The sequence below is a fragment of the Brienomyrus brachyistius genome, chromosome 21, assembly GCF_023856365.1.
Source record: "Brienomyrus brachyistius isolate T26 chromosome 21, BBRACH_0.4, whole genome shotgun sequence".
NCBI classification, from domain to species: Eukaryota; Metazoa; Chordata; class Actinopteri; order Osteoglossiformes; family Mormyridae; genus Brienomyrus; species Brienomyrus brachyistius.
The window spans coordinates 8,019,414-8,045,248 of record NC_064553.1 but is presented as its reverse complement, the minus strand read 5'-3'; the positions used below and the strand labels follow the sequence as shown (position 1 = coordinate 8,045,248).

The following is a 25,835-nucleotide window of genomic DNA, read 5'->3' as shown; positions in this document are numbered from 1 at the left end:
ACGCGATAATTCAGCTTTGATACTTAGAAGAAGCAGCGTGGTAATAAGCCAGAAAGCACTACACTCTTATCCAAAGCCATTCAGCCAAGCGTTTGGGAAGATGGTCCAGCATGAGCAAAAGCAAAAAACTGCTGTAGAGAAAAAAAATATATATAAAAAAAAAATAAAAAATTGCACAAAATGAGTTTCTTGCAGATTCGAGTGAGAATGACATGTGAGCTCTGATAAGAGGCCAGAGCTTAAAATATGTTTTTTGAGACGGTTGAGGCGATGCCACTCTGCATTTACAAATGTGTCAAGCCTGCATGTCAGGAACTGGCAGATCGCCAGAAAGGACAGCGTCACCTAAGATTATGTACATTTTGGGCCTTGGTTGATCCTTTCCAGAAATTTCAGTTTACACAACTTCAAAGATAACACCACAGTGATGGCCTCATTTTGTGGATCCTGACAACAGTTAAGACATATATGCCCTTAACTACCACGCCATCTGCTGGTCAAATATGTCAAATTCTACAGTACATCAGACACACGGTAGAATTATAATTGACCATCATGATCAATGATCTTTAATCTCATGAAAAGATTTAGACTTGACCAGGCTGAATCGCTACTTTGGCATTTTCAATCCGACAAAGATTTTTGCTTTTTACCTTCCCCTGCGTTCCCCTTTTCAGTTTTAGGATTTTTGCAACCCTGTTCCTGGAGGCTTTAGTCATCCTGCTCTCCAACGCTTTCAGACCTCAGCTACACAGACCGGCTTGGCAAACAGCAGCCTCACGGAGTTCTGTCCGCAGGCACGAAATGTAAGAGATTCGGTCTGATTCACCCCAGTGCCTGCTGCCTCGCTCATGCCGGAATCCTTTGCACATGGGTCAAACTACAGCAGCCTGTATGCGGAGAGAGAAAAATGTTTCACACAAAACAAACACACACACACAAGTAAATATTAGGACTATCAAGTTGTTTAATCAGTCCTGCTGCTTTTACACACGCACTGAGAAGTCTTAATCCGGGATAAGAAAGAGGATTTAAAAACATATGCAATATCTGTATTAGACCTGCCCATCAATTTACTTGGCAGATAGGTAGTGCTTATCTGATAAGAGAATAAGACATATTTTGATGTTCAACACTAAATTTGCAGTGAAACGTCAGCATTACGAATCCAAGTCTTGATAGATTTATAAGTTATAAACATTTTGTAAGTCTATTTACATGTGAGAGTAATTATCATGGATATCAAATGAACTGCCGTGCTGCGTTAAAAACGAACCGCAATGCTATAAAATAAAAATGCAAAAAATATTAACTGATAATAGATTCAACTTCAAGCAGCTGCAACATCCACAAATAATTGGTTTATCGTGTACAAAGGACTGACAATGAGCCCAACAATTAAGCATTAAGTGAGTATTTGTGTGTACAAAGTATCAATATTATCACCATTTTAGCTTACGAAGCCTTACTATACATTATTACTCAACTGATTACAAGCGGTAAACATCTCTCTCCGATAGCAGTATCTGGACAGTCGTGGTGCAACAATAATGCATTTTTTAAATTGAAAATAATGTGTCAGGGGCCCTCAAAAATTCGGAAGGTAATTGGACGGGGGGGGGGGGGGGGGGGGGGGCAATATGATAGGCTTTCATGCAGGGATGCAGCAATCAATCGACGTGGTTGACGCACATGAATAGTTGACATACAGGCGCTATTCCGGACTGTCAGAATAAGCAAAACCGTGTTCTCTCTCTATACATGTTCATTAAAATCACCATTAATTTTGAGAGCTTTTTAAGTATCGCTTGTCCTTGTATCAGCTAAATACACTCATTATTACAGCCATGAAGTTGTCTGTCTGCTACCTTAGAATTTCCATTAAATAAATGTTTAGGTTAGAATCTGCCAGTGTGTTGGGCTTTTTGGGACTGGTGTCATCATCATACAGGAAAACACATGAAAAAAAGACACTAATTTAAAAAGAAATAATTTGTGAACTGAAATAAAACATTTGCACATCACAATCTCATTAATATCTTAGGTGCACTAGTAATTTGCTTATCGAATTGTCCGTTCAGTGCGGAAAAGCTGCCGTCTGTCATCTAAAACCTTGCAGTGACGTACGGTTTTGTATTTTGATGTCAAAATAAAATGAACTTAAATGAAGTGGTCAATTCGATTTTCTGGAGGAAAATTATTCATTTAGATTAATCAACCAATCGGTAAAACAGGTCAACAGAAAAACTGAAGATGGTTATTAGTGGCAGCCCTCCTTTCATGGAGCCCAAAATCTTCAGCAGCTGGCCTGCACACAAGAATTCAATAAAACTTAATATTGAATAGGGCAATTATTTAATTTCATTCTTAATAATATTCGTAACATTCTCAATAATGCTGTCATTTCTAAAAGAACCAATTCTAATTTACATATTCAGACATTTCTGTATAAAACTACTATAAAAATTCTTAATATTTCCTAAATACTCCTTAAAAAAACTGGATTCTATTTCTTCACAAAAATATTTGTTCACCTGTACCGCAGATGAAAGGAATATAAAATGTTAGCTTTTGTAGCATAAATTTATAGCATGCTGCGTTGTACAAGAAAAAAATTAGTCATAACAGCAACAGCATTTATACGATTCCTTAAAAAAGAAAAAAGAAAAATTAAAGTCAAATATATAGAAGTGATTTGTTAAATACTAATATATTCATATATACCCCATTAAAATTCCAAATAGCTACAAATCATCGTAAATCACATAAATTGTAATACCAGCAGTAACAGTCTGAGATTAACAGCTCATCAGTCAAGTGCACCACCGGCTACATTCTACTCCTACTCGCACTCCTCCCGAACCCTCAAGTTCGACACAAACGCAGTGAACGAGCTACCAAGGATCCATGCACTGCAGCTCATGGCCCCAGTACCTGAGCAGAGGACTGAAGCTCCTACATCACGCTGCATCACGGTGAACCTGACACTTCATGTTGAATCTGCAGTGTCAGTAGACATGCGGTGTTTCTCAATATGCGTACTTGACTGTACTTGTGTTCTCCTGTACCCGTTTTACGTCGTCTTCCATTACCAAAGACCAGATCCAATACTCAAGAACAGAAGTACGGAAGGCAGTCAGAATCCTCAGATGCTGGTCTTGCCCCGCCATAAATATCACTGATAAATATCGGTTGCATCCTTCCCAAATGAGACCAATCCCATGATTCATTGCTCCCCAAGATCGTCCTTGGGAGGCAAGTTAGAAAGACCGATCTTGCCAAGACCGCAGGTACGATCTTTGCGTTCTTGCTATTGAGAAACACCATCGTGGTCAACGTCAACGTAGTCTACAGATATATCCAACCACAGGCAAGAACCAATGTTTCTTCCTAAAGCCTCATTCGGCAGCCTGTTAGCTTCAGAAATTTACAGGCCACTTTGAACAAACTCCGCAACTCCTATAAAGTCATCATACATTAATGCTACGGGTCTAGCATCTAGTCACCCATCCTCCATTCCGTTTGTCCACCAAAGAGTCACGGTGCGATCCTAAGTGTGCACAGTGAAATCCACCATTCCTTTAGTAAACTCACTGCTTTAGTATTTCCACATTCACAAGTATTCCCTCCAGCTATTTTAACCCTACCTATCATCTCTCCATCTACTGTTTTCCTTACTTAAAAGACAGAGCACATAAAACATCCTTCCAACATGCTGATAAAAGATACTGAAGGCATTTATTCCCTATGCCCGCGCCCCCCGCGCCCCCCCCCCCCCCCGAACTCGGATGGCTTCATCATCAGTTTCGGCAGTATTCAGTCTTAGTCTACGACATTTCGCAAATAAATGAACAACAAGCCAAACAGCCCTGTCCCAACACCAGCTTTAAGGAAGACTTCCCCTTCGCAGCTTGCCGATAAGAGACTGTGGAATGCAGGAGAAACGAGCAGAATATTCCTGATGATACCGTTTCATACCTAACATCTGCCAAGTGTAAAGGCAAACCAGCATAACGGGGACATAAAAAATGCAGGTGTCCCAGGGCAGATAAAACACAAAATTCTTGCTTTGTTCCTCTTTCGCCACAGTTTTTAAAAGCCATGGGTATCACTGCGGGAAGTTCTTTCACAGCAGGACACTCACTAAGCCCAACGGACGATTTTACTTAGAGTCGACTACAATCTACCTACAGCAGGTGACAGCAACGTTCCAGAAATGATCCAGTGGGCCCGGGAAGCTTCTCTATGGGCCATGGAAACAACGCGTTCAAGCAAAACCATTCAGAAGTTAAGTGGAGAGGTCCTGAGAAGGAATGCGGCAAGTAGTATAAAGCCCCTCCCCCTCCAGGGAAGGGAAGCAGACAGCTACAGTAATACTCATCATATGCAACAATGTTTGTTACCCAATATACACTTTGGTCTGAGTAATAGAAACACTTTGTCTTTGGTGCACATATATGAAACATCACAGAGTAACACTTTAACATTAAATTCACAATATCTTTGGTGTTTCAGCATAAGATGCGTTAACAGCCACGTTATGGCAGCTTGGGGAGAATTTGACATCCATGTAGAATGATCATGTTTAATCCAACCCAAGTCGTAATTAGTTATCAGGTGACTCCCAGCGTGCGTGGAAGAGTTAGGCAAACTGTAGATTGTCAGAAGAGCCTTTCGACTTTGAGCTTTTACTCAGTTGCTACTCAAAGGACAAAAGGTCTGGATGGGGTTCATCAATTCCCACCCTGGAAGACCTTAGTCCCTCTGCGGCATCTTCTATGCTGTTCTCGTGGAGATCATCCTCAAGATCACTTAAGTGGAAGCTTGTCTTCTCTATGCACAGACTGGAGGAGCTGCTAATGTCTGGGTCTTCATTTTTCAGGTTGGTGTCTAGTTTGTCTTTGTGGATGAGGTCTGGGATGGAGATGGAGAGCTGAGACACGTCTTCTCCGCTGTCCTGTTTCGTCTCATAAGTTGAGCATTGGCCATCCAAACAGAGGGAACAATCATCCCCTTCTTGGATCACATCATCCTTGGGGTCAGGAGGACTCCAGTCAAATTTCAGCACCTCCTCCTCCTCCTCCTCCTCTCCCTCTCGCTTATCTGCCTGCTTCACCTCCTTCGGAGTGACAGGGAACTTCTCAGGGGACGATGGGAAGGAAGAGACGTCCTCGCTGGGCACCACAGGGGAGGAGGAAATCATCATCTCCTGGGTGGTCTTCAGGGCACGGGGCAAGCGCTTCCTTCCAGTGGGAGGGGGCGGGTCGAGCCGAGGGAAGCCGCCAAGTATCATGTGACTGAGATAAAAGGAAAACATTCTTACTGAAAAAGACGCAATTTTAATTAGGCAAAAACATTTACTGAAAAGGTTACTCATATCAAGCAGGCAGTCTGTACATGTATGCATTTAAATAAGTTAGGGTTGCGGCTACTTGGGCAATAAAGACAGAGTTAGGACATTATTTTTCAACTCAGTCCTCGGGGAACCCCCAGGCAGTCCATATTTTGCTCCATCCCAGCTCCCAAGGCACCAGGTATTCAGTGTTCTCGATTGTTTGTTTCAGATGTGCTGGGAGAAAGCAAAAATATGAACCGTCTCGGGGTTTCTCAGGACTGGGTTGAGGAACACAGGTTTAGGCAATTTAGTGATTTATAGCAGTAAAACCTATTTGGAGCTTCCCGTCTGCGGTTACCTGTCGGATGGGGTCACATGATTGTCGTCCACGAAGAACGACCAATCAGCCTCGACATTCCGGTTCACCTCCATCACACCGACGTCTTCGAGGCTGCTGGTGTCCTTCCGCCGCAGCAGGTCGCTGACCTTGGCCCCCACCGACCGGCGTAGGCTGAGGCCAGACTTGGGGGCTCGACGGCCCCCAGGAGGATCGACCGCCGAGGTGCCGCTCTGGAGCTTAGCTGGGAGGGTGGCCTTTGGGTTCTCAAACAGGCTCTGGTTAGCTGCGGGGGGGGGCAAGCAGGGAATATGAGTGTGAGTTTGGGTCTGTGATACGAGTCACAGAAAGATAAACAGAGGACTCACAACTTCATGCCCAAAAAGGCCGTCATCCATAGTATGTGGAAAACAAACATAAAATGTCATGTTATTAGTTAAAACATCACTGAGGGTAGACAGGGCACATACATGCAAAAAAAATCAGCCTAATATACTCAGAACAATAACAAAGAACACAGAATTAAAAAAAAAACTATATAATTCACAATAGCCAATGAGAAAGAGCGACACCATATTTATACTATTCCAATCATTCAGAAACACTGCAGGGTCTCTTGTTGTGGTTGTATTACTTATATTAGCAGGCAGGTTCTCACTGGAGATGGAGCAACCGCACAAAACAAACAAATAAAAAATAAAATATACAGTAAATAAATTAAAAACCATTTATGACCACAAAGACATTACACAGGCTTAATGATTTATTCATTTAAACAATGCAGAAAAACATAAAATAAAGATGAACACACCATCTCAGAAACAGGAGCCATCTTACCTCGTCAAGAAACAAGTTTCACGGAAAGCGTGTCGGTAAGACAAGAAAATCTTATTAATATGATATTAAAGTTAGGAAACGCAAAACACGTTAGGAGATGGCTAAAAAGTGTCTTGGAAAAGGGTCTTTAACTTCATGCATTTAAAATTACTCGGGGTACGCAAGGAAATGCGACCAGACGCATAATGTTCAGCACGGAAAACTGCATTCTAAACATATATCCCAGAAAATAAGCGGTTCGATCTTCGGCGGTAAACAAGCCTAAGTCATACTTACTGCCCTTGAGCAGACTGCGATTTTCCCGCATTTGTTCTTCTTGAGCGAAGTACGAGAACATCGTCAAACGCTGCGCTAATTAAAGGCATTTAAAGATCACTCTCTGATTCGTTGCGCCGCATCCACAGAACTAGCTTGCTGCAGACACCAAATGACTAGGCTACAGTGTTATAAAGTTACAGTACCGCCCATTAGCAGTGATTTTACACTTACCACACCTACTGGTCACAGGTTTGTCTGCATGTGGTCTTTGCTATCCAATGTACTTAAATTAGTAATTATTTGTGCCAACTTCTAAGCTCCTTTAGCCAAAGGCATCTGCCAATTTATTAAACGCAAATTTGGTATTTTATGCAGCCCCCCCCCCCGGGGATATATGTCATTAAAGCACAATTATACCATTATAACCAGGCACGGTGCCAGCAGAGGTAAAACACACAGATTATAGCTCCTGGTCATGGCACAGCAGGATAATATTCATGGAAATAACTCTGCTGGGTCATATTGCATTTGGATTCATTTAAATACATTATAGAGTTTATACAGAGCCAAGTTATTCCAGGAGCAATTAAAACAGCTTGTGACTGGGACCACATGCCATACAGCCATTGGTCAAACGCCTGTTCCTTTTCTTCACAATGTCAAGGTTAAAGGTCAAGGTCATTGCATCATGAATTGACTTCCCCTCACTTAGAAACACTGGATTGCCTGTTCAGCTTTATGATCAACAGTGAAGCATGTGATTCTCAGTAAAGCGGGGGGGGGGGGGGGGGGGGGCGCTGGGGGGAGGGGGGCTATTGTCTTAAGAAAATGACTCCCATTGCAGTGCCGAGGCAATAGTGTCAATGCACTTCTCTGCCACCACCCAGAAAAAGGATAATATGGAAAATAATCCTTCATTCCACACACCTCATGGTGCCTTTCAATCTTTACGTCATTCTTGGGGAACTTTGCATCACGGATTTTTCTCTAATTCATGCAAAACCAAGAAACCGGTGAAGAAACACGGAAAATGCTTGATGGGCTCATCGAGGTCGGCACAGCTGAATGCATAATCTTTCATAGAGCTCGGGGAATGTTCTGCTGGCGTGAGCTCATCGGGTTATTCCGCATGCAGATGGAAAAACGGAGGATCAAGTCAAAGGGATGCAGGCTGAACTACAAGTGGAAACTGGTAACACAGCTCTGGTGCATCATGAAAATTCATACCTGCCCCTCAGGTGACATCCGCTACCCCTGACAGCAGATGTCAACAGAGCAGCTGGAACACTAACCTTCATTAACGGAGGGGGTAATTAGGCCGTGGGTGCAGCTTACCGTGTGTGTGTTTACAGTTACGGCTCACCTCTCCACACGGGCACTCCTGGGACAACGAACCGCTCACGCTCACAGCCAGTAACTCTAGAAATGCTAGAAGGGGAAAGGCTACCCTGATGTCAGACAAAAAGTGGGTCACTGTCGTCCATCTGCAATGAAAGCATTTCACACTTGAAGCAAGTCCAATTTAATGCGTGCTTAAGACCAAAAGGCTCGGAAACATACATAGTGATAGGTTGAGGAAGCTGGTCCCCACGGGGGGGCCTGGGGCCACAAGGTTTGGAGGCCCTCTGATGGCCATAAACAGTCATTACATAAAATATTAAGCATTCTATATTTAGGAGACGTTGAAGCCACATGTTTTGTTGAGCAGCTAGCTAGCTATGATGTTCTTCATCTGTTCACTAGCTATTTATTTTGGCCAGGGGGAGGGGGGCGCAAAGTTGACTGAGTGACCCGCCAAAGTCCAAAAAAAAACAAGCGGAATTTGGGCCTAAAAATTCAGTTGATGCAGGTAACAAAGCAAAATTTTTAAAAGACGCCTGTTTGGATAAGGGTTGGTCAGAGTATATTCCGAAGGGTCAATCGAAAAACTGGTTATGGAACCTAAATGGATTTTCAGTCCAACACACTCAAGGTCAGTGGCATGACACAATCAGCCCACTCACACTCCTGTATTTTGGAAATTTTGTATCATTATCTGTTTAAACAGGATATTACCTGTGACAACGAGTCACACTGCATGCGAACAGGTTCACAGAACACAAAAATATATTGAAGACAGAAAACCATCCAGCGATCATCCATGTTCCAGGATGCCAGGAACTCTCTCCCGATCCCTTTCCTGCCTCATAAACATGGGAACCTCATGGTTCAGCAACTCCCTGGACTCAGGTAAAAACAAAGGGTTACACATTAAACCGAATTGGCTTCTCAGCCTCGGACAGCTCCTTTTGGTTTGCATTTGCGAATTTCCATTTTTAAAAACCCGAACCATTCACTGCTGTTGCACCAGGTGCCATTTTGCCCAGAGGTGGCAAAAAAAATCCAAAACTCACAGCAAACAACCCAAAAAAAAGTGAGAACAATTTAGTCGACGAATACTAAATAATCTGCCTGTTTTCCTCATGAAAATGCTTATGGTGTGGAACACATGAAACATCTCCACATGAAACAATATCGGAGAGGTGAGAGGTTCTTGTCTTTTCATCACACGCCAAACTCAAGGCCACACTGACTGCAGAGAGCTTTAAATTTAACTGCTGAGTGTAGATTTGGGTAAAATCCATCCCTAAAAACAACTAGAAGAACATTCAAGAGCACTGGGAAGATGCCATGACAAAGCGAGGCAGCCTGAAAAGTAAGACGGGTGTAATGGAAACTGTATCCTTGTCATTTGCTCTCTCCTCGATTTCTCTATGCCAGGGTTTCTCAACCCGGTGTTTCGTGGCAATAATAAATCACATTCCTCCATCTCGGCAACATCCAAATGTCTGCACACGCTTTTCCCGCCCCTTTAAATGCCCAGCGAACACTGTCCCTTTAACAGATCCCACCCTAACACAATAAAACCCTCCATAGTTGCCAGAGATCCCATAAAATCAGATTAGCTTCTTTTTTTTTTTTTTTAAGCCTGTCAGCCACAACATAAAAAATGACTGGTTTTGTGTTTAGCAATAAAGTTTAAGAAGTTTTCTCAAGCTGTATGCATTTTCGAATCGCAAGCTGTTAAAGAAAATACTTTAATCAACTAATTGAGGGGTTTTCATTTCTTGAATCTGACGGCCGTAATTATAAAGAACTTATGCACTGTCGTGAGTGTATATATATATATATATATATTTCCCTGCATGTTCAGCGCTAGTAGAACCCAACCCGTTAAGTTCACCAGTCAGGACTCTTGCTAGTCAGGGATGAAAGACGGTCCCTCTGGAATCAGAGGGGAGGAACAAAAAGTAGGGGCAGGTCAAACTTCCCTGGATGAGGCAATGTGGATTAGTGTGCTGCGTGCAGAACCCAGTTTGCGACCACAAAACCCAACCATAAAACTTATGACCGAAAAATGGCTGGGGGAAAAAAAGAGAGCATAATTTAGCAATAAGGCAAGATAACAAAATGCAGAACTGTACTGTATTTCACATTGACGAAACAGAGCGAAAGTAACCATGTGATCCAGGTAACGTCACAGAGACAGTGGTTACACAGAGGACCCACAATGGGGGTTACAGTAAAGAGAAAGATCTGCAGGATGAAGATCTTGGCCACCAGGTGCACTGAGAACGCACAATAAACAGGATCGGCAGAAGACCGTACTGTTATTACCTCATAGCCACTAGCACAGGGGTGACGTGTGGGTGTGCTGAATGTGTGCTTGAGATGATCCCCCCCCCCACCACTAAAAAATCAGGTGGTACCACCCGCATGGGATCTTCAGCATGCTGGCCTCCGATACAGAGGCTACATGCTACGACGAGGGATGATAATCACGGGCATTTAGTCCTGCCAGCGATGAGCAGAGTTCTCAGAGGCGGTGTGCGGTGTCACATAAATGCAGCATGCGGTTGGCACAGAACCATGCGGTTGGCAGGGATTCATCGAGACCCTAGCGTGTTTGAGATGGTACACAGCTTCCAACCTCCCCAATGGGAACAGACTTGGTATTGAAAAGTTGTTTGTTGTGAAATATTGCGGAATAAATTAGGGCTGTTTATGAATCTGGGAAAGGCAGCTATCGGCCTCCAGTGACTTACGCTCTTGGGGGTGGGGGGGGGGGGGGGGAGGACACAGTGCAGGCATCCTGTGTACTTCCATACCTTTCACAATTATTGCTCTTCGACTCTTTTAGTCTTCGGACAAGTCGTCTTCTAACCCTGTTCACCAATACAGCCTGAAGCTAGTATAGGAAGGAAGGACAACTCAGGCCACTTTAGCGGGGACTGTGGATGGATTTGTGACTGAGGGGCGGAGCTAGACAGCGATGTCATCACCCAGACAGCTGGGCGGGTCCTGTTTGTTGAGCACGTTCAGCAGCCGGAGGGCGCTGTCGCTGTCCTGCTCGTCGCTGTCGTCCGTGTTGGACTCGTACTCCGACGCGATGCCCGACTCGCGGAAGCGCAACAGCTCCAGGCTGCCCAGGAGCTGGAGGTCAGGCTCAGAGGGGGGGCCGCCGCTCTCCTCCTGCATGGGGGGTCCTGGCAGGAAGCGGAAGCACTCGAACTTCACCAAGCAGCCGTCCCTACCTAGCGGGCTGCCCAGTGGGAACACTGGTGGGGACGAGCCGTTCTCCAGTGCCGGCAGTGGCACTGCTTCCTCTGGCTGCGGGGTGGTGGTATCGCAGATCACGGGGGGCAGGTTGGAGCGGAAGGTGATCTCTAGCAAGCTGTCCTGGGAGCCCACTGAGGGGTGGGAGGAAGAAGGGGGGGGGGTTTAAACAGCACCAACTTCTCAAAGACCTCCTTGCAAACACTGCCATTTCAAATACCATGTGGCACCCTAGGAAAACGTCACCTCTAGCGCCCCCTATCTGAGACAAAGTGAAATCAGCTTGCTAGGTCAGCACCTTCTCAGAAGATGTCACTCTAGGCAGCTGGATTGACTGGCACTAGATGCAAAAATAATATATAATATGGAAATATTTCATTAAGATCTGAATATGATTTTGATTATAAATCATCAAAAAAATATTACTCGACATCTTTTTTTCCCCCATACCGCAACTGCAGCCAGTTCCTTGGGCAGCATATTGTGATTAGTTGCATTATTCCTACTTGTTTATGGACCATGCAATCAGTGGGTGGGTGTCATTATTTATGGGGCCCCACTGAAAAAGTCACTTCAGGGCCCCGGGCCCCATTAGTGTTAGAGCGGTTTGTGGCCAACAGAGGGCCTCGAAACCTGCTGGGCCCCTCGCAAAAAGCCACTGCATGCAAATGCTCTAAAATTGGCAGAAAAACATTTTCTCAAGAGTATCGGAAGCAGTCACTATATTGTTGAGGTGATCGGGGGGTTAGGGGGGAGGGTCTTACTGGAGGGATGTCCGGAGATCTTGAGTTCCAGATCTTGGACCTGCTTCACCAGCAGGGAGATGTGCTGCAGCAGGTCCTTGTTCTGGAGCAAGAGCTGGTGAATCCGAGCCTGGGCCTCGATCCGGGCCGCCGCCTCGGCTGACAGCTGGTCCTTCAGGAGATGGACCTGCAAACACACCGGCGTGTTAAGCAGGTGGACCTCTGGGGGGCGCTAATGAGTCAACGCGCTAACATGTCGATGAAGTGCTGTTTTCTGGGGTCTTAGCGCTCTAAGGACATCAGAAATGGGTTTCGCTGGTGGATCATAAACAAGGTTGCGCTAAATCCAAGGGAGACCCGCCAACTACATACAGAAAATGCTAACTCCTTAAACTTGTGAACACTGATTATATCGTTGGCCGCATTACAGCAGCAGTGCAGCAGATTTTCTTTGGTTGCTTTTAATATACTGCCGTGGTACTACTTTAATGAAATTAATAGTCCTCCATGCAGTGAAGTTTTGCCGGTACTGCTCACCCCGTCCGAATTATGGCTTCTAACCACCCCTCTGAGGGCAACCTTTGTAGTTCCTCAATCTGTCATCTACATGATGCCATTTCGCATCCCAAAACATCTCCCCCGAATATCGCGTGAGGTAAACCCACGTTAGCCAGAGCGATGCGTCAAATTAAGCAACTCGAGGGCCTTCTGGGTGGTGGCTGTCGCTTAGAGATGCTCAAGTGCAGCTTCGCTGTCAGGGTGTGCTAGATGGTGACACCCACACTGGCGTCTCACCAAGGTGTATCTGTAGCTAGGGAGCTACATCGGAAACGATGCCTTAGCAACAAGCGAATGTAGACTTAAGATCAATAGCAGATTCCACTCAATATCACGGCTGCAGCTTTTGGAGATTTTCATGCTACTCTCAGTGGGCGATGTTAAGAAATACAATATGGGCTCCAGGGTAAACAGGAAGTCACCTGCCCTTATGATTCTGTTTCCTCGAAAAAAAACGGGCATGACTTGCTTGCAGGAAACTAATAAAAACAAAATAGAGTGTGTAATTATAAATGAGTGGTATTGCCGGAGTGTGCATTGGGAAGATAAGCCAATTAGCATCCATTTACATAAGCTCTGACTGCATATTAGATCGGCAGGACAGGAGACATGTAGATTAGCCATGACAATCTGTAATTGAGGTCTTATGCTGCGTTCCATCTGAACTCGTGAATTCCGAGTTCCTAGTCGGAAATATCAACTTGAATGCCACCTCAAGTCGGAATCTCCATTTGTGAGCTTGGAGGAATCGACACAACCCTGAGCTCAGATTCCAAGATGGCTGCACCACCTTCAACAGAAGTTAAAGCTGTAGTTTTATACCATTTATTAACACTTGTGTCTTATTTGTGTCTCATTAAATCGGTCGTGCACACACAGTACTGTCCAAACACTATTTGTGAATGTGTTGCTATGCAAAATACCAAGTAAGGTTTTGTTAGCTGTGATATTGCTAACCGGGCTAGAATTGTGGACCATTTCATTAAGCAGAGTTTCTTACTTAAGTGGACAACTTGTCGGATTTAGGGTAGTCTGGGCTAAATGTAAGTGAATGAAGATAAAGGCCATTTAAAGTGGGGTGAATTAAATCCAACAAGTTATACAGCTAAGCAAGTAATCTTGTCCCAGGAATTGCTAAATGACTTTCCGACTTGCTGTACTGGAACGCTGTTAACTCGAGAGTGGTGTCGTTGCCAGTTTCGAGTTCCGACCTCCGAGGTAAACGGGACGCAGCCTTATTGTAGCAGGACATTCCACTGAGTACGTATGTATCGCATATGTTAAGTTATTCAACAGCAGCTTTCTCTATGGGGAGCTTTATGTTCCTAGCACCCAGAACCCCATGTACTGCAGTCCTGTGGACGCAGAAGATAATCAACAAGCCCATTCCTGCTCCGGCCTTCCCTCCTCCCAGTAACAAAGCCGAGGTGACTGTGTGACACCGACTCAGCGGGATCATGGGAAATGATCCCGTTTTCCCGCAAGCTCACCACGCTGCCTGAGCAGAGACCAATCACACATCCAACCAAGCCAAGAAATGACAACGGGAGATCCACCGGATGGAAGCCGTGCACAGCGGAAGGTTCTAGAATGCCACTTCTTTCGGGGATTGCTCAGTGGTCACTGGTTGAGTATGTCTGAGTAACACATAAGGAAAAGTTCATTATTAAGCGGTGAACTGTTCCCCTCAGAAGGACAAGTAAATAAACAATCCATTCCAGTGGAGGCGGAGACTCCAATTTCCCTTGCCAATGAGCTGACAGTGGAGGCGGAGTCTCCCAAGTTCCTCACTAATAAGCTGGCAGTAGAAGCAGAGTCTCCCAAGTTCCTCACTAATGAGCTGGCAGCGGCTCCAAATGATGGCTGGGATTCAGAAGGCAGGTCAGAGAAGATTCAGCCATTGGTGTGACAGAGATATGGAGAGACTGCGGTTTTCTATCCCATACTGTTGCCACATTGTAATTAGGGTACCGTTTACCTCATGGGTGGGACACTGGTCAGACTGTAGTCCACCAGGGTAAGACAAGACCGGGTCCATCGGGACTGGAAGAATTTCTAGGCAGCATTAAAGTAATTTACTGTGCTGTCTTGGGTGTTTTGAGGAAAGCCAGTCAATGCACCTGGATTAAAACTTACACGGCAAAGCTGAGGGTTTCTGGGGACAGACTAACCTGGGCCACCGCCACCTGTGTCTGCTGCTGTTGCTGTAGCAGCTGCTGATAGAGCAGCTGGACCCGGTGGTGCATGGAGAGTGGGCTCCCGGGGGGCAGCTGGCTGAGTTGGGGGAGCAGCGTCCTGGGCGAGGGGGTCAGGATGGAATCATCGGGAACCTGCGGAGGGAGGCAGAGCAGTCAGGAGCACAGGGAGAGAGACGGAGGAGCCGGGAGGGCAGCAGTCACACGAAAGGGTAAACGGGAGAGCCATGTCATGCTTTCTACTTCAAGATGGGAGGGCGACACCGAATATCCGGTCCTCGGGGATGTACAGTCAGTCCATGCTTTCGCTCTCTCCGAGCTCTCTGCCTGACAGGCCATATTTTTGCTCCTTCCCTGCTCCCTAATGGCAGTGTTTCCCAATCCAGTCCAGTCCCAGTCTGGGACCCACAGTCAGTCCATGTTTTTGCTCCCTCCCAGTTCCCTGCCAGACAGTCCACATATTCTCTCCCTGCTGGGACCTGTGAGGGAGCAAAAACGTGGACTGTCTGTGGGTCCCCAAGGACCGGATTTGGAACCATTGATTTATGGGAACCTATCAAGTATAATCACACACTTAATAGGGACTAAAGCATGTGGCAATGTTATTTGCGGTCGATCAAAGGATCAATGGGAGGAGTGAGAGGTCTGGAGAGTAACATTCGACTGCCTCCCTCAAGTAATCCTGACCAGCTGCTTGCTTTGTCCCCCCCCGTCACTCCACCCCCGCAGTGATTAATTGGTGCCGCCCCACCCTGCCGAGTCTTCACTGTCTGGCTGGCCTGCGATGATGAATATGGTGACGGCATCTGCCATGCAGTGCCCGACGTGCCTCCACCCACGCAGGGAGAGTCACCGCCTACAGGTGCCATGGCAATGGCATTATTCCGTTCAGGCTGCCCTCATATATACACCGAACGCATGCGCTGTAAGAATCTCTGGGTCGCGTAAAAGGAGACGTACGGAAATACGTCGCATTACGACAAGCTGCATTTCATGCAGGAGCGCTTCACATTCAGCTGCATCAAAACTCCCCATCACCCGGCAACTGAAGTAAAACACTCAGGCTCCTTGTTTCAACTCTGCTCGTGAGCTCTGGTTTAATCTGGTTTAATCTGCTTGCAGTATGGTCCAGGACCTGCGATGGGGACAGATTTCTCACTGCAAAGAAGAGTGCCAGTATTCCGAGACACCTTCACAACAGAATGAATAAGTTCTTGAGGATCATGCGGGCCGACGCACGAGTTTGGCCTCCGATGGAGAGCAAATGTTTTATTCCTGCCGCATCCATCCATCCATCCCGTCTCCATCGTTCCTCAGAGCCGTATGTGGCAAATAGTACCCGTTTCACCTCCCCAACACCTGAAACGTCTCGGAAGGTCCAACAACAGTGCCACCCCACTTCTGAGCACACCCACCCCAAACATCAGCTGCAGGTTGGTTCACTCTCTCACATAGAAGTAGAACAGGTCCATTTACAGGGTCATCTTCAGCACAACAATCGCTCAAGGAGAGAAATGACCTAAAAGGCAAAACAATTCAGACTTCCTGCTACTTTTACTTTGCGGCAAAACATTTTCATCTGGACTTCGTAATCGGGAATGGATCCTTCTGGGAAACGCGGACTCATCCGCAACCACAACCCAACCCAACCCAAATTCATACACTTGACACACCGTGTCTCATCTCTAGTCAGCAGCATTTACACTAAAGCTTTTTGTGACATTGTACTAAACACTAAATGTTTAAAAAATGATAAAGAAAAGTGTACGGACACACTAACAAACCCTTTAACACGCAGCGTAAAATTAAACAAAAAAAAGAGGGAACAGTTCATAGCAATGGTATGTCTCAATGTAAACAGATCTCCTTCACGGCCTGTGCCGTTCTGAGAAGTGCGTCGACTTCCAGCATCATGTGGCGTGTCATCACACGGCTCCGGGTTGGGGGGTGTTAACTCTGTGGACCCTCCATTTTCTGGCCGTTTTTGCTCAGTTATCCACAGCGTTAGCTCAAAGACAGTTTGGCCCAGAATTTTCCACACAAAGATCTTTAATTGAGTATTTAAAAAAATAAATAAATAAAAAACACAGAACAGACTGACTAACAACCAATTAGATGATGCTGTTAGTCTGTCGTTGTGATATCCTCTGAATCATAGGGCAAAAGCATGGGAAATGCCGGAATTGACACGACACATTAAATCTGTCCTGGACATCAATTACTTCTACTCACTACGTGAAATGCGGCAGTTTTCAGACAAAATCAGTCAAAAGATCGCCACGGGGAGAGAGAAAGTGCCGGCAGATTACAAACACAGCTGGCACCTACAAAAGTGATAGTATCACTGAGTACAGAACTTTACTGTACAGATGGTCTCCTTTGTGAAGCTGTAATTGAAGGATTGGGAACACAGAGCGATTATTCATTTCAGCTATAATGATCTTTGGGTAAAAAAATACACTTTCTGGTGGGGGGTGGAGGTGGGGGTTTAATAGATCAAGGGGGTATTTCTTGATGACACACCATGACCAACAGACAGCAGCAGGTTTACCCAGCAAATATAACAAACGGGACTAATTCTGAACACCGAACACCAGAGAAATCAAATACAAGGGCTAATATTTGTCTTAAAAAGATGCAGAATAGAACCTGGGTGTGGACCAGATCTCTCAGTCTGAAACGGATTCACTAATCCCCATTTTTTAATACAAAGCACATATGCAGGGGTTTTGTTCAACGCTGCTGTACCCGGTAAACAGTGAATGGGAAACGGTACCGAGGCTTCCAGTGGGAGAACGGAGAACAGCAGGTACTGGGGAGAATGAAGGGAACCACGGTACCGCATTACGAAGAGACGTCAGACTGGTGACAATGAGCGCATGGTAGCTACATGAACCAGAGCGCCCTTTCCGAGACAGGCAGAGCATGACAAATTGCGATTTTAAACGAGGCTTCTCAGGTGTTCTGACAGAGAATGCTAATTTAAATCTCATACCGGACAGATTCTTCAGCTAATAGAGTCTCCCTATCAAAATTAATTTGTGTAGCTAACATTTTGCACTCTAGGTGTCACACGGTGAATCGATGCATGTCAGTCATGCATGCCATACTGTTGCAAGATGCTCAAATTAAGCAAAAATGTCAATGCAATCTGCAGATTCAAGACTAATGTTGGGTAATACTGGCACATATTCTTGATAGGGAATAATCAGTCGCTGATTGTCATTTGCATTCATGTATTTAGCAGAAGCTTTTATCTAAAGTGTGTATCAGAGAGCATCCTTGACACACTGCGGTTAACCGCCTTAGTCAAGGGCCCAACAGTGATGTGATGACTCTGACATCCACGGGATTTGAACTCACAACCTTCTGGACATGGGCCTCAACGTTCCGGGTTGAACAACAAAAAACATTTGTTTTATGATTCTTTTTTTTGAAAACCCCGATAAGTTCTTCCAAATTTTAGGTTGCAATTTATGAAATACGGGTCCCAGTGAAATGAAACCCTTGGCTAAACTATTTCGTCATGATTCATCTTAATTGCACATTGGTATGCTGACCTCAATTCCCAGCGAATATATTTCTGGGAAATTAATCTGCATGAAAATGAGCTTCGCGCACCTGGTTTGAGGCTTGAAACACAGCATCAGATACTGAACAAACAAGAAAAGCAGTAAATGAGCCATCAGCCAACAACCCCACTTTCTTGGTGAATTATAATTATTCCACCCTGTGGAGTCGAGAGAGTGAATTTGTAACTATATATGGTCGGGCACATTTGAGCCTACCACGTCGACCGTTTCCTGTCTAAACGATTACGAACGAATGAGTGAACGCCCTCATGCTAGTAAATTTAGCAAATAAATTTCATCGCAATATTTATGAATCAGCAAGAGCAACAGAGGAATGCAACAAGTCAGGACAAGATAAACGTTTTGAGTATCACAGATGGCGCGGATCCTCTTGAAAACTGCCCGTTAATTCTGCTTGTTTTTCAACGGAAGCTCATAAATCTAGCAGAGGCTGCAGGTCTGATGCCGGCTGTTTGGGTAGTTCCATTAATCCTGAAGTCCCGAAGTGTCGCCCTTTCACGATAGCACATCCCCATTGAGAGGGAAAGAGTCGCTTTTTGTTGTTTTGACACGGTATGAACCTCTGTGGTACACGCAGGGAGTGCCAAACGGCATTTTCACAGACCCACTGGAACCTGAAACAAGAGCTCACAACACAGACCGCAAGCATTTACTCTTCCAGAGTGTCATGGGTGGAGTTTGGGGTGGGGGAGCCGATATTGTAATTAATTGGCAAGACCAGCATTGTACATGCTCTCTGCTGGCCACTGTATGAGCAGTTTGTTGGCACCCTATTGGCTGACAAAATGATTGTTTTCTGCATCAGATACGTGCGTTAAGACACAAGGCAAGCAAGATGCAGTGTATTGCCCCTTAAGGTGAACACCTGATTCAATAACAGCTGATCCAAGATGGCTTCAACCTGTTGGTTGGTTTATGAGTAAGAAATAAACTCTAATATAGTTATGATATTTATAATGTGTACAATGTTCTCTATACACCTACATAAAAATGGCAGGATTCACACATAGATAATGATAGGTTGGTTTTAGAAATAACAGCCATTTAATTGCATAAACATCATATGGGAACTTCCCTTGCAAAATCCACTCCCCAGGAAGTAAAGGTTCTTCTTATCTGGCCAAACTACCCTGGCTCACCATGTATCAATCACAAAAAAACAGCTAAGTTTGATCTCATGCTCAGACTGGGCCCTCTACTCAAGGAACAGCTGTTAACAAACAGGAATACTGACATCCAGACGTTCGATCCCCGAAGTGAACAAGCTTTAAGAGCAGCAGTGGAGACCTGGTGCCTGGGGTTGCTGTCCAGGCCAATGAGGTCACTCAGTCACCATTAAAAGATGCCAAGATAAATACGGATTGACAGCCTTGCGATGGAGAACACCCCCTCTTTGGGCATAGAGAATCCCACGGGGGCCAAACCGCAGCATGAGAAAACAAGTGAGAAGTCCATATGCCAAAAACTATAGAAATAAATGCATTTGTTAACAGTCGAGAAGCAATCTACTGTGGAATGGAAGTTCCAGTAGGACCAGGAAGGGTTCGTAGTGGGAGTGTTGTCAATGTCTTACTGGAAGCACATCGTGATGGTTCTGATCCAGTGGCTCCCTTAACTTGCTGTGTCCAGCCTGAGACTCCAGGCAGACACTGTCCTGAGGGCCCCTCTGTGATTAGGAAGACACCGAAAACGTAGGACACCTGAAACAACGAGGGTCACAGCAAGAACCCCAGGGGGAGGAAATGCGATCCCACCTCCTACATCGTGAACCGCGGCATCTAGGGGTTTAAAGGTCACGGGTTCAGGAAGGCAGCCCGACGGGACCGTTAAGTTTGGCTTAGCCGGAAAATGCTCCATGGCCGACGCACAAACATAGATAACACCTTCAAAATTTATAATTGTGAAAACTGCCGCAAATGCAATTTTTTCCCAGCGATTTCACAGCGTAAATTTGAGAGTTAGAAGTCACTACCTTGTTTTTACTGCCATCCTCTGCGTCCAGGTCAGTGACTCCCCGGTTGAACCTGGCAGCGCTGCCGTCGGACGCGCCGACTTCCTCGGCATCAATGTCCGTCTCCTCGGCGATGGTCTTCTCCGTGCCCGGCGGCGTTGGAGCTGAAAGCGGTTCACAGAGCGAACGACACGATCAAAGCTGGATGTGGACGAACACTGACTTAAAAAAAAAATTTTTTAAATTACACAGAAGGAGCCCTCAGACAAAGAAAATAATCTGAAACAAAGGGGGGAAGCTTAATTAAAATTAAGAGACAGGAGCTTAATTACAATAGGCCAATTAACCAGTGTACCCTCAGGAATCAGCAAGATGGATAACGACGCAGGATTGGCAGTTCAGGACTCCTTAAAGCAGAACGGGCTTTACGAAGAAGTCTTCGTTTGTTTAGATAGTTTTTTTCCTCTCCTTTACAGATGCAGCAGTTAGCGGCCTGTTATGTGCTTCCTACTATACTCCTACCCTTCTTAGCTTATCTCTCACTTTCTCCTCCTTTTTTTTTCTCTCTTTTTTCCCTCCATCTGTCCCTCCTCTTCTGTCAGCTCAGCCACTGCGATATTTTACATGTGCTAAAAATAAAATAACTAAATAAAATAAAATGAAACCGATCAACATAAGGGGCTAATACAGAGTTTATAGATCCCCCATGGTAAAGCACAGCAGTGCATTCAGACCATGATTCTGCTTGCTAAAGCTAGACACCGATCAACACCGATGACACTGCAGAAGCAGCTCGATGACAGAGCTGCGTATTTTCTTGCGTATTACGATGTGGGAATGCATTGCCGGGCTGTCTCTTTATAGATAAACTCGTTGCATGAGTGACAACCCAGCTAAGCGAGAAGCTTATGGTGGGGAGGGGGCAGATCAGGCCAGCGGGGGGCCCCCAGCCGGAAGGCTGCGCTCACCGGGTACTGACGGGCTGCCCTTCTCACCGTCGCCGCCCTCCTGGCCGTCTGCGCCCTGCTGCGTGTGCTGCAGGCTCAGCTTGTGGCATACCTCGAAAGCCTGGCCCACCGTCCGCACAATCCTCATGGCCTGGCTCTGCGGAGCGAGGGGGCAAGGGGAGACAGACGGGGGGGCTGTTAGAGGACAGGTGCCCATTAGACGAAAATCTGCCCCAGGGCAGATGGCCCTAAAGATACACCCCCTGCGACACAAGCCTGTCTGTGCTACTGGCCTTCACTGCCACTTTAATCACATCCATAATTTCTTACATTGGCTTCATTCATTTCTGCACCTGCTCCCACATGCATTTAACTTTGGTGCAACGGGCTACTACAGCACAGGCTACCATAGCATGGGGTGCCCTGGCACTGGTGACCTCAGCACAGGCTACCATTGCACAGGGTGCCCTGGCAAAGGCTACTATAGCACCGAGACCACAAGACAGGCTACATCAGCACAGGTTACTATATCAATGGGTGCCCTGGCACAGCATACTACAGCACAGGCTATATTGCACAGGCTACCACAGCACAGGCTGCTAGACAGGGTATCATAGCACGGGGCACTTCAGGTCATTACTAGGCTACCTCAGCTTGTTACTGCAGCACAGGTGACTTAGCCAGGTTCCATGGCACAGGGTACTTCAACTCATTACTGCAGCACAGGCTACCACAACACAGCTCCCCGATGCTCTTCTGAACAGCTGACAGGTTACTGATCAGGTGTTGATTTCTGTACCAAACTGCACTCTCAGACAGCACCACTGCATTCCTTGCATTCAGCGAGAGATCGAGAGCCAATGGAGATACATTAACATCCAGGCTGGTTTAACGATTATATGTAATTTGCCTTATACCTCCATTTGCTCGAATGACCATTAAGCGAGGAGGCTAGTTTGTGCTTGGCTCCCTCCTCACCATTAGCCCAGACGGGGCCCTAGTGGCTCCTGTCAGCTTGGAGCTCAAAGCGCTAATGAAGACCGATGTGCTGTAGGAACAGGTCCACTTCCGGGGCAATTTTTTTTTTTTAGCTGAATTGTGTTCTTGCCCATTTCCAGAGGGGCCACGTGCATCAGAGAGACACTGAAATTACACTGGGCCACACGGGCAAATTGACTCCCTGGTGATATACTGGCCAATTATCTTTCTTTCTTGGGTCTCATGATTGCCCGTATGCGTCAGGGGGCCAGCCAGCAGGTGTCCGCCTTGTGACTCACTTACACACGTGCCTGTTGGGGAGTCGCTATTCCCTGCTACAGTTAAGCCAGCTCCATGAGTACTAGCAGTGTCGGGGGGCAAGGAGCACTGAACAACTCATGTGAGGCTATAAAGGTCTCCCTCTCACACCTGGTCCAGCTAACCATTAAATGACTGCAGTGTGTTTGTGTAAGGCGGTGTGCAATTCTGATTCCCCCCCCGCACCCATTACTTACTAATTGATATTCTTAAGGGGGGTGAAAGTTGCCCCCTACACTGCAGTACAAGAGCAAAACATGTTTTGAAGAAAACACTACCATTTACCGACCTACGACACGTACGGGTAGACAGTCGAAACACGCTGAAGGCCTTTTCCTGTCAGCGCAGTTCCTGTGTTTTGCCTTTGTAGGGCCGTATAGCAGAACCCGCAGCAGATTAAGCACTTCAGCAGCATATCAATGAATGCCATTAGCGCTGCACTGGTGCTAGACAGGGTGCGATGCAGCTTACAGGCTATACTCGCCTGTTCAAAACCTCCCCATGAGAGATGTCAAATACAAAAGGATGTGTGATGTATTACAGGGAGGCCCAGGTTCCAATTGAACAGCCAGGAAAATAAATAAAAAGCTAAAAATAAACATACAATCCAAAGCTATTATATTGATATAACCTCATTTATATACTGGATTTTTTGCCAAAGCAGTACAATTTATCAAAAGTATGTAGGTGCCGAGATAATGATCTTCAGTTCTTACCTTAATGAATAAATAACGTGAATTCCGGTTTTCCTACCAATGCTGAGGCCAGCTAAGCCTAACTTTGACAGAAATTCTGGATAATTAGGGCCCTGGATACAGATGACTGCCCATGACTGGTGATTTCAGTTCAGCTAAATCCTCAAACAAGAAAAGGGAATGAGTCTCCTTAAGTGCAGGTGACTGACACAGCTGGCTAACCCTGTCCTTCAGTCCTTCGGGGATCCCATGGTACACAACGGGAGCTACTGGTTGCATCGTCTTGGATTGTCAAGTAACGAGGATGTGTGAGATTCATTAAAATTAAACAGAAAACAGATTCGATGGTGCTGATGCAAAGTCTGGGTCAGGTGGTTGAAAGTTTAAGTGAGAGTAATTCAGCTGATCAATAGTGTCTGGATCAGACAGACATTTTCAGTTAAAATGTGTTTAAGCATTTTAAAGCAGCTACACCTCTATTACCCTAAACTGCAGCCTTCACATGGGTGGTGATTGCAAAGGGGGAGAATTTAACATAATGTCTTAAATATATCCAGAAAAAAAATGCTGGGTCTTCTGCAATAGAGGCATGAGCTATTTGGTTGTTTTGCAGGTGAAGGCACTGATTGGGCCATGGGCACATGATCAAAAACAGCCAAAGAGATTATACATCTTACAACCAAACATGTAATACTGCTTAAGGCAGCAAAAGCATTAAACCCGCTGATCGGAAGGTTTCCCAAAGCTTTGAAAGTCACTTTCTGCGATCATTCATGCACCACGGAAACCCACCTTCTTCTTTGACTTGAAGACGTTGCAGCGGAAAACATTGCTGTGGCCATCCCGCGCGATGTAGCTGAAGATTTTCAGGTCCTGGGAGTCGTGGGAAACATAAAATATCCTAATAAAAGAAAGGGGTGGGTGGGGGGGCGAAGAGGCCAGCCATTACTTGAGGTAGGAATGAGGAAAATTAAAGAAAGCAAAGAGAATTAAAGTAGAACGTCATGTGGTACTATAGTCAGAGCACTAAGAGGAGGGTAGGCCACCGAGAGGGTAGGCCACCGAGAGGGTAGGCCACCAAAGCTGTATTTCAGGCACACACACTAGGGGGAACCACAAAGAATTTACAACATCGCCAGTGGCTGTTAGCGAAAGGCCCAGGGCCCCTTGTTAATCGCCTATGGGCAAGCGCGTCTCTTTGATTCCACGAGGGTCTCAGGGTACGCCCGACTCAAAAAAAGATCATTTTCAGCCTGCCGTTTGAGGACTGTTACGTGCCTGGCAACATTAAAGTCAAGTCCGACTAGCTCGACTTTGAGTCAAGTCCACACTACCCTGTGCTCAAGTTACCAGTCACCGGTGAGCGAGTCAGTAAATATAAAAACGGAGAACATTCCTCAGATTTTCGGAAAGAGATGATTGCACAATCCAAACGGGGCAGAATTCATTAGCCGTCGTCAGAAGTAGACTAACAAGTAAACCAAAAAAGCTTCCCGTTGTCTATTGTTCACACAACTGTTTTAAAGAAGAAAAAAAAAACTATCTTGTGAACAATTACAGGCTTGCTGTGGTTGTATACATTTTGGTTCCTTAAAAGAGAGAGAAAGAGAGAAAGTGGTGAAGACCTTGTGAGGACTTGGTGTTACACGCATCCCCCAGAGCCTGCTTCTCTTTACAACATTTGGGGAGAGCAAATATAAACTCTTAGGTCAACTGGGTAACCTTTAAATTACTTTTTTAGACAGAAGTGTGGTGAAGAGGTTATTTTGCAGCACTTTTAGGAGTGAGATACAAGAAAAACCAATGCATCTGGAACAGTATGTGTCCAATAGACACAAATGGCTTTTTACAGAGTACTGTCATGACAACATCCTAGTGTAAAGAACTACTATTCAGTAAAAAAACAGCACTGAAAACCGCTACGGTAAGTTCGCTTGAATAAATAGAAATGTTTTATGTTTGTTTTTTTTTTCTAGGTCAAAAGCTGTTTGTCACACTGCCTTCAGAAAGGAGGGAGAGATGAATCTGGAAATATCATCTGCCACTGATTAACTGCTGTCTCAGAGATCCTTTAGCTTTATTACGCCCGGGGGGGGGGGGGGGGGGGGGGGGGTTGTTTCATGGAAGCCACACTGTGGAATGTTAGCCGGTCCTGTAAAAACACACCCCCACTACTGGGGGAGTCACAGCACACAGGGCAGAGGAGGTGGGGGTCGTAGAGATGGCACTTGATTTCAGCTGAAGACGAGGCACTTAAAACAAAATACAAAAATACAACGGTGACACTAACAGGCTGAAGGTGGCGCTGTGGTTCAGCTGGGCAGCAAAATCTGGGACAGGGTTCACTCTGGGGTGGTGACGTCAGCCCTGGAAGCTGGATTATAACCACATTACTTATGCCAGGTACTAAATATCCCTACAAGAGGGAGCTACAAAAACAAGCAAGCATATGGTCTACACCAGGAGTCAGGATTCAGAAAGTGAGCCTTCTGGG

General features: G+C 45.6%; 1 protein-coding gene across 3 annotated transcripts in view; it reads right to left on the bottom strand.

Annotated features, from left to right (window-relative positions):
• Positions 1–947: 947 nt before the first annotated feature.
• The window catches only part of LOC125716771 (carboxyl-terminal PDZ ligand of neuronal nitric oxide synthase protein-like), a 48,244-nt gene continuing 23,356 nt past the window's right edge, over positions 948–25,835 (bottom strand). Inside the window, exons 5-12 of one of the 3 annotated variants that reach the window (XM_048989448.1) lie at positions 24,134–24,242; positions 21,372–21,507; positions 20,425–20,567; positions 14,836–14,994; positions 12,128–12,293; positions 11,342–11,497; positions 5,694–5,958; positions 948–5,297 (exon numbers count right to left, since the gene is read on the bottom strand). In XM_048989448.1, the coding sequence (XP_048845405.1) occupies positions 4,700–5,297; positions 5,694–5,958; positions 11,342–11,497; positions 12,128–12,293; positions 14,836–14,994; positions 20,425–20,567; positions 21,372–21,507; positions 24,134–24,242 (1,732 nt within the window). In that variant the 3' untranslated portion in view covers positions 948–4,699. Of the gene's footprint in view, positions 5,298–5,335; positions 5,570–5,693; positions 5,959–7,564; positions 11,498–12,127; positions 12,294–14,835; positions 14,995–20,424; positions 20,568–21,371; positions 21,508–24,133; positions 24,243–25,835 lie in introns of those variants that run through there. The other 2 variants (XM_048989449.1, XM_048989450.1) reach the window with 2 other exon arrangements.